The 19750-nt window shown below is 40.6% G+C and overlaps 1 protein-coding gene across 9 annotated transcripts in view; it reads left to right on the top strand.

The window, feature by feature from the left end:
* NAV2 (neuron navigator 2) overlaps positions 1-19750 on the top strand; it is a 422583-nt gene that overhangs the window by 350686 nt on the left and 52147 nt on the right. For all 9 annotated transcript variants that reach the window (XM_066997396.1, XM_048050015.2, XM_048050013.2 and 6 more), the window contains one exon: positions 15974-16112. In XM_066997396.1, the coding sequence (XP_066853497.1) occupies positions 15974-16112 (139 nt within the window). The remainder of the gene's footprint in view (positions 1-15973; positions 16113-19750) is intronic.

Raw genomic sequence — 19750 nt, 5'->3', positions numbered from 1 at the left:
CTGTAGGTGTTACACATGGCATATTCTTCTTCGGCCTGAGTGCATCCTCTGACGTTGTCCTCTGTTCCTACTGCCTGAAAGGCAAAGAACCTGTGATTCAAACTTTATCTCTTTCTGGGTCGTTCCATACCTCATTATAGCCATAAAGTATATGGCACCTAGATTATGGATTAGTATAGCTTCTTTCATGTCTGGTGATTCTGTTCTCTACAGTATCGCTTGTTGGCAAAGGCGTTATGCTAGAAAGCTCAGAAAACGAACCGTAAATCATACAGGAACCTCTGACGTGTATCCATCCCAAAGTGTTTTTTCAGATTTCTGAAAAGAGAGCAATTGTGCCAACTGCGCTATTTTTATGACTTCATATGTTAGGGATCAAGCCTAAAATCTTAGCGAATGCTGATGACAAGGAAGACTTGTAATGATGTGGAAGTAACATGTTATTCTCTTCAGCAGTTTTTATAAGAACAAATTAACTTTTCTCAATACCCAATGGCACATGTGTAAAATATGTGATTCACAGCGTTATATTCTATGTAGAGAGGACTAATTTTTATGGTTTGGAGAAGGATGCAAAGAAAACGCATTTAGAACAGTGTGAATAACATTTAATTCTTTTGTTTCTTTACGTTGGTTGTTTGCATTTTAAGATCAGATTTCTTTCATTTTTTATAGAATATTCGTACTTACAAGTCATTTGTCCTGTAATTTGCAATTCCTCTCTGGTAATAGCATGCAAGCTGCATCACTGCTCAGCTCCTTAGGTTTTTATTGGATTATCTCCAGTTGCCTGCCTTTTTCTTTCTCCACTGCCACTAGAAAGTAGCCATTTGTGCTTATTCACTCTGATGTGCTTATTCATTTGAAGTGGGCATAGGGAAAAGCATGCCTCACACTCGTGCCAACACAAGCGCTCCATGTAGGCTATGGATAATTTTAAACAATCTTTTAAGTATATGTAAAATGTTATAAACCCATTTTTATCACATATTGCACATACACAATTCATCTTTTCATCTCCATCAGACACGCATGTCACTTTTGGTGGAAGCTGTGATTTTCCTGAACAGTTGGTCAGTGAAAGGAAATTTCTAGATATTTGATGCTCAGTCTACCTTATGCTATGTCTACCTTATGCATAACACATTATCAGTGCAATAATCATTAATCATGTTCTAAGTAATTAATCTTCTTCATATTTGGCTTTTCTGTGTGTGCAGCCTTTTCAGGGCTGAAATCCCTACTCTTTTACTCAAGTGAAATTTTGCTATTGTCTGGAATGACAAGGGGCTTGGCTTCACATTGGCTTGGGACTAGCAAAATGTCACCACGTTTCCCTATGTGTGTAATTGGTCAGTTCCTGTGCATCGCGCGTGTACCCTTGCAGTAGTGCATGCTGATGATTCCTTTTTATTTTCCTCCATACAGCGCTACCTATATGAGTAATGTTAATGAAATCCTCAAGTATTCTATGCTTCATATGTTTACCTATAAAAAATAAATCCAGACAGTACTACCATAATTATAACTCTGTAAGAACTCTCTAAGACGAGAGGACTCTTAACCTTGAGGTTTAAGAATGTGAAGAAGAGTATTTCCTAGCATATATACTTCATCAGTCCACAAACTTGGGGCCTCTTTCATCCAGCAGAATGAGGGGAATTAAAAAATGGGTCTTAATTTTCCCAGACCTAATTCTCCTGCCTTCCAAGCTCCCTTTAGAACCACAATGAAAAACCACAACTTCACAGGACTGTAGCAGCTAGGGAATATTTACTACCATTTTTCTTACTGAGGGATTACATTGATTCCAGTGTTCCTCTGGATTTTACTTTGACACAAAGCATACGTTGATTATGTTCATACATAAAATTTTAGTCCAATTGTCTGATGCATAATAGTTGTAAAGGTGCAGCACTGTTGCTGTGTTGTTGCATTTATTTTCTCATTCATATCTTTGGACAATAAAAACACTTGAAAAAGTATGTATATATTAACTTGAGCACATAAAATAGAAGTGTGTTCAAACGCATGTCTGAGTCTCTTCAGAGTATGTTTTGGCTTTACAATTTTATTTTTTCCTTACTCAAACCATCTTGGTGTTCTTTAGGAGGAAAGAAAGGAAAAGATCTCAAAAAAAAAAAAACGTTGAGATTATTTTAAGACATGAGTTTACCCAGTTGTAATGGTGTCCCTTCCAGGGTGAAATGTGGTAGACGCTTCATACCGCACGTTATAAAACAGCTTACAAAGACCGTGAAGTGCAATGTCTTTACAGTCTACACAGCCTGCATTTCTTTTATAGTCATGGCAGTCATCAAATGCAGACGTTTTATAAGCTCCTAACTGGTAGATCTCAGCTAATGAGAAAAAAATATAGAGGAAGTTAACATATTGCAGGAAAACCTAATTTTCAGGCATTTTGGTGTTCTCTAAGGGAGAGTTTGAAATGAACCAAGATTCGTGCTGCTTGAACCTAGAATGCAAACCTGTAATCATGGTTTTAGGCCTTTTAAAATAAAAATCAAAGAGCAGATTTCTTTCATAAGTATGCAGCAAAAAATCTGCATACAGTTTTAGCTCCGTTCAGACCATGAACGTGATTCTTACTAACGTTAAAGGGGACTAGCACACAATTGTGGAGAGAATGAACGAGCAATTGGAGGCGCAATGATTTTATTACATTGAGCATTAGGACACTTTGCAGCCTTTTCTAAGCAGCTGTTCTTTAGGTAAATTAATACCTGGGGTCTCTTTACTTCTCTCAAACTTTAACTACCATAAAAGAAGTTAATGTAAAGCTGTTCACAGCTTATCTCACCCGATTGCTATGCAAAAGTTCTAACATAAATGCTTTTATAAACTGCAGCCATAACGCACTAATCTTCTGAACTTCCTGACCCATAAAACTATGATTATTACTACATGTAAAATTCATCTGGAAATATCCCTCTGTATTTAGCGTTATGGGTATTATGTTGCAAAATCCCTCCTCCTTTGCAGTGTAAGGGCTGCCAGGAAAAAGAAAGACAATGGGGCTGTAGATTAGTGTGTAGAGAGTAACACTGTACCTTAATCTTGTGATTTTGTTTTTATTTGGAGCTGATGATTTAACCGATGGGATGTTCCAATGCTTTTTTTCCCTAGACTACCATTTCAGATATGATTATTTTGGGAATTAGAACATTTCTTGCTGTTCTTACTTACCATTAGCACAGGTCAGTTGCTGATTTTCTATGCAACTCTGAAAGCAGATAGTTAAGAAGCATCAAGTTTGAGGGAGCTCTTTTGGTCAAGACAGGAAGGATGTCAGAAGTCAGAAGAAAGCTTTGTTATTCCAGTTGTGATTCTTTTAAGTATCTGTAATATCTAAGAGTTGTTTCTAGTAACTATTCTATGATTACAGTAATGAATGAGGAACAGTGCATTAACAGATTTGTTAATAAAGAATACCTTTGAGTCCCCTTAAACTCAGCAGAGGCAATAAAGGATTAGTATTAGTCCATGAGTAAATTTACCCTCGCTTTTATTACGGATAATAAATACTTTTGTTTTAAAAAGCTACGTGATCCTTGTCTAATCTTCAACAAAGCTAATGACATCCATAGCTTTGCATTTTTACATATACACACGGTGAAGGGGCTGGAGTGATTTCACTCTTAAGATGCAGACATACCAAAAAGCCTAAGAGTCATGTTTCTATCTTTTATTCACCACTAGACTAACTTAATATAGATAATAGTCCAGCTGCAAGAAGATATTAAATGAGCAGCCTTTTTTCATTTTAAAACACAAACATTGGTGTTAAATGATGCTTTTCCCAAGCCACTTTTATTATTAGCATTGTTCTAAATTGCAAGTTGTCACATCCACCAGCCCCTAAATTACCAGTCTTCTTTGTTGCTATAGTAACACCATGGCCACTAAAATATAGACTCCAGAATAGAAAGGCAAGCTCAGACTGCAACTCATTTATTTGAAGGTTTTGGCAGAAGAATTTCTCCACAAAGTCTTTATTTTATAACCTTTGAGTACTTGCATTTTAACTCTTTCAAACAAAAGTACAGCATTATGCTAAAACGTGTCTCTTATTTAAGGCGCATGACAGAGTTAATAAATACATCAGTAGGGTTGACTGCTGCCGACTCTTTCCTTCTATTCTCTTTGGCTTCTGGCTGCATGATTGAGGGTTTTCTTGAGGTGAGGCTAAGAATACAGCCCGGTATTGTCTTCTCCACTTCCTCCATCTGAACGGCTGCCCATCTCCCTTTCATGACGCAGTTGCTCATCAGTAACCTGGACAACGGAAACCTACCCTGGTTGGATTGGTAGTGTCATTTCTTACTTGGTGAACAAGTCCTTCTGTAATAACGGGAGTGGACTTGCATATTCCCTTATAGCTGGAAGTCAGTGAGTTAGTCAATGTTAGTAGCTATATAAACTTCACCAAGAGGCAAGTTTTTTGTATGTCCCCCTCTTAAAGTAACAAAATACGATAAAAGTTTTAGGTTTTATCTCAGATTTAATCCCTTGTCCCTATGCAATATTTCCTAGTATTTTCTCTCCATTTTGCAGTCCAATTCCCCGTCTTTAAACTGTTTGTCAAGTTCATCTTACCCCCTCACCAAGGAGGCTGATAAAATCCCTCTTTTTGGTCTCAGACTACCTTTCTGGACCATACTCCTAACCTGAGTATCCCTATTCCAACTCTTTGTCCCCAGTCTCTTCATATGTCTATTTATGCTGTTTCACCCACCTGCCCCCTTCTGCTCGCAGGGATCTTGAACCTGTCCCTTGATTCTCTGTCCATCCTTGGGCTCCCTGGCCCCTTCCACGCCAAGTTACAGTGCTGCCTTCCGTTCCCAAATTCATGGCTACCAAGCACCACCGTGTTTGGCGTCATCTACATGACTATCGCCATTCGTCTCGTGTTTCTAGGATGTACATTTTTGGGGATACTTTTGGGGGGCATTTTCTGCTCTCTGCCTGAAGATTCTCCCCCCTGCACGGAGCCGGTTAGCATGCCAGAGACCCTGTGAATGGTGAGCCTACATGGGTTGTGAGCAACCAGCTTTCCAGTTCTCACTGCCTTACAAGTTTTCTAATGTTTATACATTACGTTTGTGCAGCATCTAGGCATACGGGTAATTAGTGCCTCTGAGCGCTGCTACCCACAGTAAATAGAACTCGCATTGTTTCCCATATTAGAAAAAAAAAATCCCTCATATATGGCAAAAAGTAGAGATCTGGGAAGAATACTGCCAGGAAGTATTTTTATTAGGCTAAAATTAGAGTTTTAAATGCTAGCAACCATAAATTTTTATCAACCAAGTATTTATAAATACCTATCTCTATTCTACTTGAAATAAAGGAAAGTGATAAGTCTATTGCTTTACATCTGTAAATAAGGATTAGTGTATTTAATCCCTAATCAGAGAAATCTTACATATCTTGTCGCAGGTTCATAAGGTAGCGGATACCAGGGGATTTGTATTGAAAATGTTTTCTGTGTTTGTAGATTTGTAAAATTTATATTTTACCAGTATTCCAAATATTTTATGTTAAAGTATTTGAAGCATGTCTTCTGTTTTTATGCTGCTACATTCTCATAAAACAAATTATAGTTATTTTAGCAGTCGTGTTGTTGAATCAGTCTGTGAGACTATAAAAACAGAGTAGGAAATATGCTTTCACAGATTGTAGGCTTTTAGCTGAGATCAAATACCGTCATTTAGTACCTCCAAGTACAGGGTTGCTGACATGAGCTTTTACTTCATATGTTACGGTATGTGATCTGGAGGCACCCAGTCTGCCTGTTTTACTGCCATCAGGTTACAGCTTTTCACAGTTGACCTAGTACCAGCAGAAAGTCTTGACCTCTCACTTTTTCAGCACTTCAGAGGTTAATTTTGTTGAGGGATCAGATTTCTTTCTGGGGGAAGTTTCTGATGATCACCTTCTAGCTAGGCTTTACTTGCCAGTGTCTTTGAGAGCTGCTGCATGTTGAGTGCTCTGCTGGAAAACAAATTTCCTCCAACTTTTTAAAGTCTGTTCCTAGATAGTCAAGTTGTTTTTATTTAGCGGAGTGTTGGATGGTAGCCTAATGAAGGTATCAACCTGTAAAATAAATCTAAGCCCCTTTTCTGGAATTCTTCATGGGCAGCAAGGTGGAGAAGTGCTTTGGCCTAGGAATATTGCAAGGTAAGATGTTTTCTGCACTTTTGAAATCTTGGGCTGCCTGGTGTGTTACACCTTTGTGTAAGTAGGTCTAGTATTTAAAATCCAGCAGCAATGGAAATGTGTTAGAGTATGCAGTAAATGTGAGCTTTCTCTCTGCATTATATATATTTCATCTGACTTGCTGAATCCATGAAATCAATATATTTTATTAGGTTACAAGTATTTTAATAAAATAATAGTAAAGTCCATATGTGAGAACTGACAGCTAGCACTGCATTTGTTTTTTCGGGCTTTACTTCAGAATTCTGTGAGGTTTATTGACTAATTATGAGCATTCATAGGTTGCAGTCTAACTGGGTATCTTTCCACTAGGATTACAGACTTTTAGCCTCAGAAAACTATGGGGCTTTGTTATATTTTAACACTTTGCTTGCTCTCTGTGCAAAAGAAGAATCTCTCTGTGAGAACGAGCTCACACTTCACTGAAACAAAGGCGCGGGTCAGGCTGTTTCTGGCCATTATCACAGCACAGGGTGCACTTGCATTTCAGGGCATACTGTGCAGTTCTGATTCTCACTCCTGTGCAAATTTGTGATGGCTTCCTGATAAACCCTTTGTCTGAGTAAGGTTATAAGATCGTTTTCCTTTTTGCAGCTTCTTTCAAAGAAGCCTAATTTTAAAGCCGGACATAAACCAGGATTCATTGGTACTAGTTAAGATGTTGCAGTTCGGCTAGAAAAAAAAATTACAACAAAAAAACTGCCTCCAGAAATAGTCGTAGCTGACATCTTCAGTGCACACAACTCCACATTACAAAGAATGAAACATTTCACTTGATTGTGTCTGTTGTTTTTTTTTTTTTTGCGAAGTTGCTGGCATGATAACGATAGTCATTTTTCAGCGATTTAGCTTCCTGAGGGATGGTGCTATGCTCTGTGATCAAATTGACACCTTTTATTGCCAAGTTCAGCCGCATTTTAAGAGATACGCCAGCAGGCTGTAATACTTTCAGAGCGACAGATTTTGTGTCTTTCTCCTTTTCCGATGGGAGAACAGCGGTAAGTTCTGCCTGCTTCCTACCCCTGGGCTTAGCTGCCAGCGATGCTGCCGGGTGGAAGAGGAGCAGTTTTCTCTCGCATGTGCAATCTGTTTCCTGTGCACAGGTTTTTGCCTTGACTGATTTATGTAGGAGCTTTACGGTGTGTTCTGAATAATGAAGAGCTTCAACAGTGACTGTAAATTACTCCAAGTCTTCATGCAGAGATCAGTGCTTCATTTCATGCCTGCGTGTTTCCAGGATTACCGTGTGCAGACCTTAAAAGATTCTCGTTCGCGTTACTGCTGGAGCACAGAGCCGGGAGGAATTCAAACCAGGCTGGGAGGCGAAGGAGCCATCTTCTGCCTGCCAGCCGCTGGAGGTGTGGGCTGCGTGGGTGTGCGCAGCAGGCACCTCTCCGGGCTGGGGCCCCTGTGCTGTTGGGGCCCCGGGCAAGTGGTGGCCCCTGGCGCCAGGCTGGTGGCCCTGGCCCCGGGCTGGTGGCCGCAGGGGCTCCCCAGCAGGTGGGCCGGCCAGGGGCGGCTCTCCAGGGCCCACTCAGCAGCAGGGAATTTAAATGCCCGTTGCATGTTTTTGTTTCCACGCTATCCTTCGTTCCCTTCCTTCCCTTGTTTAGTTACGTCAGTCCTTGAAGAATTTAGCTAATCTCTCCTTCTCCTTCTTTGTGCTCAGGCAGCCCGTTTTTATTTTGTTTTGGAGCCATGAATCTTTCCTTTGTTTCCCGAAGCAGACTGCCAGGTAACAGTAGCTGCTTGTGATCTGCTCAGCCCTCACCAGCTCCATTCAGTGCAGAGAGGACTATCAGATGGGAGATCTGTGTCAGAAAGCACATTTCGTGCTTTCAGTAAGTGCCACCCCTTCTCCAAGCCCTAACTCAAATAGTGCCTTTGAGCTGGGAGGCGATGTGATCCCGCGGGTATCTGCAGTGGGCGAGGTGAGCCCTGCTCTCGGGGAGGCACGCAGTGCCCCCAGCGTGTGAGCGCAGCTCTGGGGGCTCGGGCAGCCCCCGACAGGCCGGACCCCGGCCAACAGGGAGAGAAGGGCGTGCTGCGGCTGTGATCCGCACCTGCGGGTCCCCGTGGCGTTTGCCAGTGAACTCCTTGCTCCCTCAGCGCGGCCGCCAGCAAGGGGGAGCGCAGGGAGCTGGGGCAGCCACTGCAGTGTGCTCAGCAGCTTTGACTTGTCCAGTGGGCATCCTGTCGGTTCATCGCTGGGGCATGTGTACACTTCACAGGAATTTCTTGAGAACAGCAGAGATTCTGTGCACAAACACGGTTTTCTGACGTATTAGACAACTTCTCAGCCCTTCTTGCTGTCTTGGAAACAAAGACGTAACAAACGAAGCATACTTTTTACATGATAATGAGCAAGACTTAACGCTGATCTTACAGCGATGCACATAAACTGATTTTCTTGCCAGCTTTCACCGCTTTAAATCAGCTAGAGGCAATGGAGTTGCACAGATACGCTGAGGGACGAGTACCCGCCCCAGTGCCTCGGAAGCAGGGAGGTAAACGTGCCACCAGCTGCAGGGCAATGTCCCAGCAGCACAAGGATGCGTTGTGCACCCACTGTAGGGCTGCTCTGGGCTCCTCCGCACAGGAGGGCTTCGGATAGAACAGTAAATAGGTGACAGCAGCAGCCAAAGGGCAGAGAGGCCAAAACTATGGTTTGTGGCTGATGAACCCAGGAAATAAGGGTTGGTAGCTGGTTGGAGCGTTCGAGCTAGATTCTTCAGAGCTAGCTGTGAGGTAGTGTTCATCCAGTATTTGGGTCAAAGGCAGTGCCTTGCACTGAGTTATCACCTCACCCCGAGGCTGTGTAATGACATAGGAACAATTGTTTTGAACAATGGCCAAAAAACAAGTTCCACCAGTCAAGCATTTTGCAACTTAATACAGTTGCGCGACTGCTCTATTCAGTGACTCTAGACAGTAACTGAAGAGTCTTGGAGCAAAATTTGTGCAGATAAAGAAGTTACCATTGGAATTTCTGCTCTAGAGCCTGAGACTGTTAGTTTCAGTAGAAAGTCAGATTGCTTTCATGTAGTTTTAGACCATTTCAACCAGTAAACTCCCTGAGATTAATTGGTTTTAGCAGCTCCTATGTGTGCCCGCTAAGCTGTGTTCACTTGAAGTTTGAGAATGGCTTGTCAAATTTTAAGGGCAAAATAAAATCTGGTGTTATTTTTATAACGTTATTAGCACAGATATAAAAAGATTAAACAAGTGCACGTGCAATTTTCTAGCTTCCACAAGTCTTTTTTTCCCCAACATTTTTGACACTAATTGATACTTTTCTTTTGATTCTTTTTTTTTTTTTCTTTTTTACAGATAGGTCTTTTAAATGTAAAACCTGAAATGTTATCTTAAATGAATGCTAAACAGAACTTTACAGGGTGCTGCATTTCAGCGTGGTGGTGGTGAACCAAATGGTCACTGAACATTAAAATGGTCTAAATGGCTCTCAACACACAAAAGTTCAACGGTGCACCAAATATATCATTAAAAGGGTGGGATTCTGCTCCAGAAGAAAACAGCTGGAAATGGTCTATATTCATGTTTCCTGTTTTGGTTTTCAGTTCTCATGGTCTCACTTTGCAAGGTGTTTCATGGGAACAGTGCTGTCCCTGAGCTCTACCATTGGTTAGAAACAAAACATTTTGTTTTAAAATACCTATGATGAGATGTAATAAAAGAGCATAATGAAGACATGGGGAAGGTGGGTGATTAATAACCTTGTGAAATACATTAACTAAATCCAATTCTCTCAGAGTAGATTTCCATCCATTCTTTTACGAACACTTATTTGTCACCTTTTATAACAATTTGAAAGGAAAAGCATGTAAGAAGCTGTATATGGTTTTTGGATTTCTGACACGATGATGTCAGTATTATAGGAAATCCCAGAAGAAAACAGTGGAAACTGCAGTATTTAGTACCTCACTTTATAGTGTAATTACATTTTTTCTGGCATTTTAATTTGTCCTTTTAATTCTTTGAAGATGCTGGGAAGTTTCAATCCTTTTACACCTTGACCTTTTTGTTGCTGTTGTTCCCCTATCAACTAATAAATAGTTAAATTTTTAGGTAGAAGAGCATAATTACCATGTTTCCAGTTGAAATATTGTAGAGCCCCAAGGCCCTGTCTTTGACAAATGTATTTTTCAGCAGCTCATTGTAATTTTGGTTTTGACTGAAGAGCCAGAGAAGTAAAAATCCACACCCATCCACAGCAAAGGGTGCGTTTTCAGCCTCTAACAAATTAATGACACTTCTTCCTTGGACTTGCAAATGGAGAAGATTTCTGCAGTGAGGGTGGATGTCCTGAGGATTGCGGGCTGGTTTCACGTGCTGTCCAGGCTGACAAAGAAGAGCCAATTCCGTGGATGATTGTTATGCAAGATGGGAAAGTGCTGATAGACTGTAGAAAAATACAAGTCTGAGCCTAACCGCTTTGCAAACCTGTTTCAAAAAGCAGCTTTGAGCAGTTGACCTGGTGCTTTATGTGGGCGATGTGTACTGGCAATGATGTTAGTCACATCAGAGTGAGCAGCCTGGGAAGGGGAAGGGCACGTTTCACACTCCCCGGAGCCCCGCTCCCTCCAAGTGAGGGTGCTTGGCTTCCTAGGGAGCAGGAGGTGGCTTGGTGTACTTTGGGTAACCAGCTCTGATGAAATGAAAACCCACTTCTACTGCAAAAACAGAGAGAGGGCAGGAGGATGAGGCTGTGCCTTCTACAGAAAGGTGAGGGAAAACCAAGCTGCTATTAGGCTAAAGTTCTCAGGATGTCAGAAACCCTCAGGTACCACCTACCGCATACAATACTTTCATTTGGAAAATTTAAAGCATCAGACAGTGTCTGAGGTATTTGGGAGAGATATTTAAAACTTAAAACTGACAAAGGTGAGCAATGAGCATATACTGCAGGCTGCCCCTTACTGGGCACGGGCAGTTTCACAGCGACGGTGACAGGTACTTTGCACTTGAGACATGAGTAGCGATTACTCCAGGTGGTCCCCATGCCTGCCCAGTATTTGGCACTGGTTAAAACTTCTCTATGCCCTCAGATACATCTCATCTAAGAAAACCCAACATTACTAGCTGTCTGTTCCATTTACATCACCTGTTTTCAGTAGTGGTAATGGTTTTTAAGTGGGTGGTTGTATGATTTCCCTGTATAATAGGCTTTTAAAATTTTATGTAGTTTTCTGTAATCAAAGTAAAGTTTCAGGTGATTGATCAAATAGAGAAAGGAAAGCCCAGGCATTCCAGCTTCAGGTTATGGTTGAGTGGAGTTTTGTTGACATCAGAAATTAGCACCAGCTAAATTACAAAGACGTTATCATGGCTCTGGGAGCCAAGCACGCTGTAATTATGAGGGCTGTTGGGTTCCCCATTCTGCTGCTTTTCATTCGGCTTCAACCATCAAGGCACTGAATCAAGGTAAAAGTGAACTAATTTATGCGGAGGGCTTGAGGTTGTTTCAAGAGCAACGTGAAATAGAGATGCATCAGCTGGGAGACAGATGCTGTCCCCTTGTGAAGCAGCAGTCTTCACCTGCATGCAGATGCGCCCGTGGAGCGGTGTGTACTACACTGGGTTGGTATTACCCCAAATACGGGGTGAGAGAATTATTGGGGTGAAGAGCTTTTAACATAACGGCTCATCAACAGCACGTTAAATGTAGATGTGTTTTAATTAAATTACATTTTAGTGGTGTACATCGTATGCTATTTGCTTCTGAAAGAGCAGAGTTGCTCCCAGATTCTTGCATTGGGATCTTATTTACAGAGTTTAGTGAATTCTACATGCTGCATTCTACATTTATAACTTCTGTAGTGCTGTTCAAAAGAACAACATTAATAATTGGTTACAGAGTCCTTGAACATTATTTTAAATTTCTTAAAATGCTGTTCTTTCCTCTCCCATCATGTCCCGTTGTCCTCCTAGGTAAAGTCTGACCCCTTTAGCCTCCCCTGCTAAAGTGATATTTAATAAACCTAAACCTGAGATGGCTGCTTGTAGCTGACAGCATTTTAATCTTGTCAAAGCAGCTGTGGGCATCAAATCATTTCTTGGTGTAATCAGCATGCTTACAAGAGCTGCGTTGCTTGGTTTCTAGCAGCCAAAATACTAGACATCCCTCTTTGGACCTCCGAATGGCTGACCTTTTCTTGATTTAGTAAGAGATTATTAAACTTGAAAATGCAAAGTTTGAGTTGTTCATAGCTTCCATCAGAACATAAAAGATTTAAAGCCCAGCAATTGTTTAAGGGGAAGCCATGGCAATCAATGTATTCAGATGCATGTTTCTACCTTTGTCTTTAGGCACGTGTGCCAGTTCTGAAGGGCACTTCAATATTTCCACAATGCCTTAGATTGCCCAACTGAAGTCAGTAGGACCAGTTGATACCAGTGAAACTACTGATGATTAACATGAGACACATTCTTTAGATACTGTCGAACTGGGGCCCGTGATAGTTTAAGAGTGGTGAATGGTTAGAAATGTAATGTTTCTGTACATTCTGAAGGTAAAGAAAAATGTTTTTGTCTCCCATACTGGACAAGTTAGCTTGTAATATCTGAATATACATATGGAGATATGCATATCTGAAGTGCATATTTGGTTACTTTTGTACAAGTGAAGACTGAGTTGTATATTGCTAGCAGACAAAAGGGAACTAATTGTTGCATTCGTTCTATCTGTGGAGAACAAAAAAAAAAAGCTTTTAAAAATTCTGCTAAGTGTTAAAGATGAAACTGTGAGACACAGAGGAACAGTATTGTAATTTTTCCACATTGCCCAGTCTCTATAAGAAGGAAATTAAATGGTTAAACATGGAAAATATTAGCAGTGCTGATTTTATTATAGGATTATAGGATTTTGTTATAGGTTCACAAATATGAAAGAAACAGTTGCTACACAAAACTTGGAAAATGTGCAGCTTTTTTATATATAGTTATTAAAATAACTTTTTAAACCTTATTTAAAGCCTTACAAAATCGAGGAACTGAAATTATATTATAGGTTTTGAAAAAATGGTAACTATCACCTATAGGACCCATTTTTAAAAATTGAAATGCAGAAGTTTTATAGATGTCAGTATTTTACTTTAAAATATTTAACTGCCAGCTCTTAAATAAATAAAAGCTGCTTCAAAGAAGTCTTTCAATACTTTTCAAAGTTTTCCACTTTTCCACACTAAACTCTAGAGAAAAAAAATATGTTGTCCTCCCCTTTTAGGTTCCCTAGATTTCTTTGCATAGTCAGCACATCACTCACTGTTATCCTGAGAAAGATAGCAGAAAATAACAGCACAAATAAAACTTCTCTAGAATCTGGCTGTCTGGCTTGGTCAGATGCAAGGAGTCTCAAATTGTACTTGGGGTTGTATTTTAACTTCATTTTACATCTACTTTTTATTACTTCAGACTCTTCTTTAAAAATAGTCAGATTGAGGCAAATCTAGAAAAAAAAAAAAAGCAATCCTTGGAATGGTAGCATCACCAGTAATACAGACATTTCTTCCCAATCAGCGTTGGTGAAGTTATCAAATAGAGTTTGGAAAATCTTAGTGTAAAGCTGGAGCTCTGCCTCTAACTGGGATGCTGCTGAAATTCCATCACAAGTGGCAGGAGCGTGGACGAGCTGACTTCCACCAGGAGAGGGGCTTGAATGCTGCTTGAATGCTCAGTAACACTGAGCCCCGGTAGGCACCATGCGGGTTTGGGGGCTGATCCCGGAGTCTGTCCCTCTGTCTCTGTCCCAGCACCGCTGTCCTGCTGCAGGTTACGATCTGTGTCAGCAAAGTGGTGCATGTAGTACTCCCAAATTTCCTGAAGGCCAGCTCAGCCAGGCTAATTGAAGCTGTCGATCTGAGCTACCCAACTGGCTCATCGGAGATGATGAGTGGAGAACTCCCACAAATGGTCCCGCTGGCAGATTGATGAGGACCGTAACTTGAAACACGGTAGTAGTAAAGAGCAGCTGCAAACAATAACTCTTCCTGCGGGTACACAGAGCAGGTCCCTGTTGCTACTGGTGCTCCTGCAAGCTGGCTGAGCTCTGCTAAATTCCCTGAACTGCCTTATGGAGATGGGAGTGCGTAAGATATTCACAGGTAAAGAAAAAGTGATTAAAATAACTCAAGTGCTATTGGAACTCCTATAGCTGACTGTTTTTTAAAGGTGAGAAAAATGAAATGCTTTTCATTTTGAATTCATTTAGTGCATCAGTGACAGAGCTAAGAACAAAATGTGAGAAACCAGACCTAGATTCCTCAAGTCCCCATTGTTGGCATCTGCTGTTTTTGTTGACATAGTTCAGTCATGTAACACATAAACAGTTTTATGTGCATATATTACATATCATAGAATGGCTCGGGTTGGAAGGGACCTCAAAGCCCATCCAGTTCCAACCCCCCTGCCATAGGTGGGGACACTGCCCACTAGATCATGTTGCTCAGGGCCTCATCCATTTGTGAATGGCTTACGGTGGCTCCTATAGGCAAACTGCGCCTGCAGACTCTTCGCTTACAAGTATTTTAAGCAAAAAGGAAGTACGATGAGGAAGAGCGTATAGAGCTCCCAAAGTCTGAGACCACGCTGATAAATGGCTAGAGAACGGCCAGGAGATGAGCTCTGGCAGCTAGACTTCACGCACGATCTATGAAGTGGGTATTTGTGCACTTCCAGCCATAGTTATCCATCAGTGGACTGAAACGTCTTCGCAGAGCTACTCACAGGGCATTATTTCAATCCTAGCTTTGTTTTTCTTGGAGATGGAGCACTTGTAAGCCAGTTTGTAAATCTCTTCTTAAGCAGCTTATTTTTAAGGGTGTGTTAGGCATGGAGCATCTGGCTTGATTTTAGATCATTTTGATTTTGTCTGTTACAGCATTCAAATCACTTCAGGCATGGATAATTCGTTACATATTTTATATATAATTTATTTATATATATATTTAATATTTGTTGGCATTCTGCACATCCTAAACTTCTAGTTATGTGTTTCTTGGTTACTAGAAGATGTTGAAGGTATCACGCAGTGGAAGAAGGTAGTCGTAAATAGGAAGTTGTTAATGTATCGGCTTGCAGAGGATATGTTGTACAGCTCAGGAGGATTATGTGCATTCTGAAGGACAGAGGCACTCTCTCAAACTTTCAGTTACTCCAAACAGCTCTCTGTTTTTCTAAAAAATTCTGCTACTGGTGATGCTGCAAATGGTAGATCCAGATTGTTGGATCTACCAGGTATGATCCAGGTATACATAGCAACCAGGTATTAGAGATTGCTTCAAGATAGTGGTGCTTTTTGTTTTTGTTTTTCCTTACATTTACATTCCATCTCTGCGTTATGGCTTAGTAAGTGGATGCTACACCTACCCACAACACTTCTCTCTGCCTCCCTGCCCAGGACTGTAGGCATAGTTCCGAGGGCAACTTTCACGTTTGCTTACTGACATAAACTTTCATTTGAGCCAGTAAGAAGAATGACATCATTGGTGCTACCGGCTTAATGATGATAAAGAATAGGCTTTGTGGCAACCCTGTAGTCAATGAGCTGTATGAATTTAGACTTGATTTGCAATGAAGATAAGTTATGAAAATGAGCAGGCCGTTTTCATTTGGCAAGCAGCAGTAGGATAAGGCTTAGAGAAATACTAATTTTCCTTTTGAATTATGTTTTGTCTTTTGACCCGTGTTTTCTTCTTTTGTTATGCGTTTTCTCCAGCTGGGATGACAGCAGCTCTGTCAGCAGTGGGATCAGTGACACCATAGATAATCTTAGTACTGATGACATTAACACCAGCTCTTCTATCAGCTCTTATGCCAACACACCTGCCTCTTCTCGCAAAAACTTAGATGCACAGGTAAGATTTTGGTTTTAGAAGAGTAACGTTGATATTTGTCATTCTCCTGTGTAATCTGTACAATTGTTTAAAGTTGGATGAAGTGTTTATTCATCTCTTCACAGATAGTATTTCTTGACAAAACAATAATTACATGCATGAATATTCTTCCTGTAAGCAGTAACCTTGATCTTATTTGCAGCTGTCTCTACAGCCTTTCAGCAACTCTGGCTGAAAAACTTGGAAACTGACTGAGAAAAGCAATACGAAAGCAAAGAACTATTGTTGTTTTGACTAATGTTTAATACCATGCTACTTCCCGGAATATCAAAACCAAGCTACAGATTCTTAAATTAGTTCACAGTAATGTTTTAGATGTGTCTTTACTACCTTCCCCTTTCCCCTACGTAGCTGAACAATTGAACACACGCAGACCTCAGTACGGTGGGTGTCACTGAAAAGGCAATGTCAAGCAGTAGTAACCACCTTATCGTATGTGGCGTTTATGAATATTTCCTGCGTGTGTGGAATCTGTGGAATCTCTGCTGTGGTGTTATGGCAACAAATGGGTTTTTCCTTCATAGTAGGTCTGCAGTACAGAAAACATGCATTATTAGATGGGATTTATTTATATACTTTTTTTTTTTTTAAGCTCTGGAAAAAGGTATTATCTTTTTTCTTAGAATTTAATTAAGTCAATGTGAAGGTTGAAAGATTATTTACACTTCCATCGGAAATGTAAGTGTACTAGGCAAATGAAATACATTATTGTAAACTTCCAGGGCTGCATGTTACTGCAGGCTTTCTATTTTTTGGCAGCATTTCATAATGAGATAAATTTATGTTCATCTGCAGCCTACATTTACTTATTTTGCACAGACTCCACACATCCAAACAGTATAAAACAAGTGAAGATACCCAACAGTTCTTCATTCATCAGTTAGACTGCATAGTACAGAGATTTGCAATAATATAAACTGCTTCCCCCCCTCTTCAGAATAGCACCCCTCCTCCCCCAAGGAAAAAATACTAGAAGAAGTGCAGGATTAAGAAGTTTGTTCTTTGTTCTTTGTACACCCACCTGCTCCAGGGTCTCAAGTGTCATGTCTCAAAGCAACTGGGACGCAGTGACTTAGCATTGCAGCAGGTAGAGGAGAGGGATGGATGTATGACATTCTCTTCTGTTTCTTTCCTCTTTTATTCTTTTTCCTTTTCATGACTGGACCCGAGATCTGCTTTTAATATCAGTTTTAATGTAGAAGTGTGGTTGCTGTGAAGTGTTACTCTGCCTACAGGACTGTGGTGCAAGCATATATTACTCTTTGTTCCCTTGCCATAGTGCATATTTGAGCCTACATTAAAGATTTCCAGTTAGCCTCTGGTTGTGTATCAGCGATTTCATGTGTGCTCGAAACTGCTAATACAAGTCCTGTACAAGTTGAGAGGAGTTAAGATCTAGTAAGTGTGTTTTTCAGTTCGTAACAGAAAGAGTAACACAGGCACTAGAAGCTTTTTTGACGATTATTTATATCTCAACATTGTAATACTGTTGGGGGGGGAAGGGAAGAAGAAGGAGACGTGACTAAATATTAGCCTAAGAAAAAAATAGAAACTCATTTGACTTCTATCTTCTGATGGATCAGATTCTTGGAAACACCTCTAAAAGATCCAAATCTGTGTTGATGAACACCTCTTCCTCAACTATCACAGCACCTGAGAGTGCAGACCCATAGCAGCAGAAAATGTGCTGAAGCTTGTACAGACAACAGAGGATAGTCATTAGGAGAGGGAGCTGGGAGCCAAGACGTACAAGTTCTGTTTACAGTCTTTTAATTCATGACTGTGACCTGCTTCTCTCGTCAGTTTTCATGACTGAAAATATTTATTCTAGGTATTACTGTTAAATGCAAATTATTATCCATAAAATACTTTGTTTTCATTTAAACAGAAAATCCTATTCTTGTCAACCAAGGGAATGAAGATAGCTTGGAGTGATGTAAACATAAGTACCTTGCAGCGTTGATTTTCTGCTGCCCAAAGTAGTCCTCACTGCTCATGACAATAGCAAGTGCTACATAGATGCTTTTTCTGCCTTACCTGTAGTGCTGTATGATGGCCTGTGCCCAGGTTTGCATTCCCCTGTGTGGTGAGCCACACAGGACTGGCAGACATCTGTCAAGGGATGTGGAATTTTCTTCTCAGGTATCCACCTCTTACGATCTCGTAAAGAGTAGGCATTTAACTTTTAAGCTACCATATCTTTTTGAGGTGGTACAGAAGTTAGGTTTCAGATAATTAAAGAGGGAGCTTGAAGCTAACACATGTGCAACCGGGAGTTCAGACAAATAATAAAGCACATCAAAGGGAGAGAGCCCTAACATGTCAGTGTCTGCTGATAAAATCAGTAACTTATTCAGAATCATCTCTGCGGTGAAGAGGACATACTTGCAGTAGAAAAAATAAGTCTCTGCTAAGAAACTGATTCTCAGAGCTGCTGCGTACTCCCAAATCCAGAAGATGTAGTTCGTCCATCTTTGAGAAGGAAGCCCTAAATTTGGTAGTGACTCCATCTTCCTGGACAGTCATATTTGTAGTCCCCTTTTGGAACTACAAATACATGTTTGGGATCTTAATGCCATGAAGATGCCCTTGGGTTAGTTCTGAACAAGCTAGACATGGGAACTAGAATTTGCCTTACCACATCAGTGTGTATTGCTCTGATTGTGCCAAGTACTGAACCACCTACCATAGCTATTCAGCTTTCAGAGACCTGTATGTTTTCCCCTAGTATTGCACAGACTTGAAGAGTTTATCTTTTGACACAGCACTGCGTATTGTATGCTATTAAGGGCATATCATACGCATAGAGTGAGGAGGAATAAACACCTGGTGGGCATTTAAAAATAATTTATTCAACTGAAATGAGATGAAGAGGTTAGGTTAAGTTGTTAACTTAAGTAAGTTAAGTTGTTCACGTAATACTGAAAAGATCAGAAGAAGAAGAGAGGAGAGGAAACAAGTCCTTTAAATAGAAAAGAGCAGCATCTTTAAACTGTTGGACCAAGATGACTTCTTAGTTTCACTGAAGCAAAGATGGATTTGATTTGTTCACAGCTTTGTGAATAGGTTTACAAAACCCTGTGAAAATGTTTCGAAGTCCTAGAGCTTACTGCCCCTCCCAGCTCAATCAGAGGGCAGCCGTTGTTCCCATCTTACGCATACGTTGTGCTGTGTCCTCCAGCAAACAGTATTTCCACTTTCACCTAATCCAGGCCCTTTAGGTAGGTGGAGTTTCAGCTGAAATTGTAAGCCAGGTTTCACTGTGTTTTGATTTTGATGCCTTAGTCATGTTTTTGTGCTGTTCTCAGTGTTTACTATTAAACAGAAATGTCTCTGGCCAAAAGGGTTCAAGGGTACGTGTGCAGCATTTTGAAGGCTGAGGAAAAAAGTTTGCAAAAAAGTGGGTGTAAGAGTTGAATGAAATAAAATAGAAAAGAGCAGAGAGAGAGGACTTCTTGCAATGCAGTTTTCTGTGTTGAGATTGCGCTGTTTTTAGGGATGTGAAGTGGGAAAACAGAAGGTGCAGGAACGTTTTGTAGTCAACCAAAACTAGAATAAGCCCTTTACCAGTGTGAGTAGGTGTATTTCCTGCTCTCACA

This window comes from Anser cygnoides, chromosome 5 (assembly GCF_040182565.1).
Source record: "Anser cygnoides isolate HZ-2024a breed goose chromosome 5, Taihu_goose_T2T_genome, whole genome shotgun sequence".
Lineage (NCBI taxonomy): Eukaryota > Metazoa > Chordata > Aves > Anseriformes > Anatidae > Anser > Anser cygnoides.
This window is presented reverse-complemented; position numbering and strand designations above follow the sequence as displayed.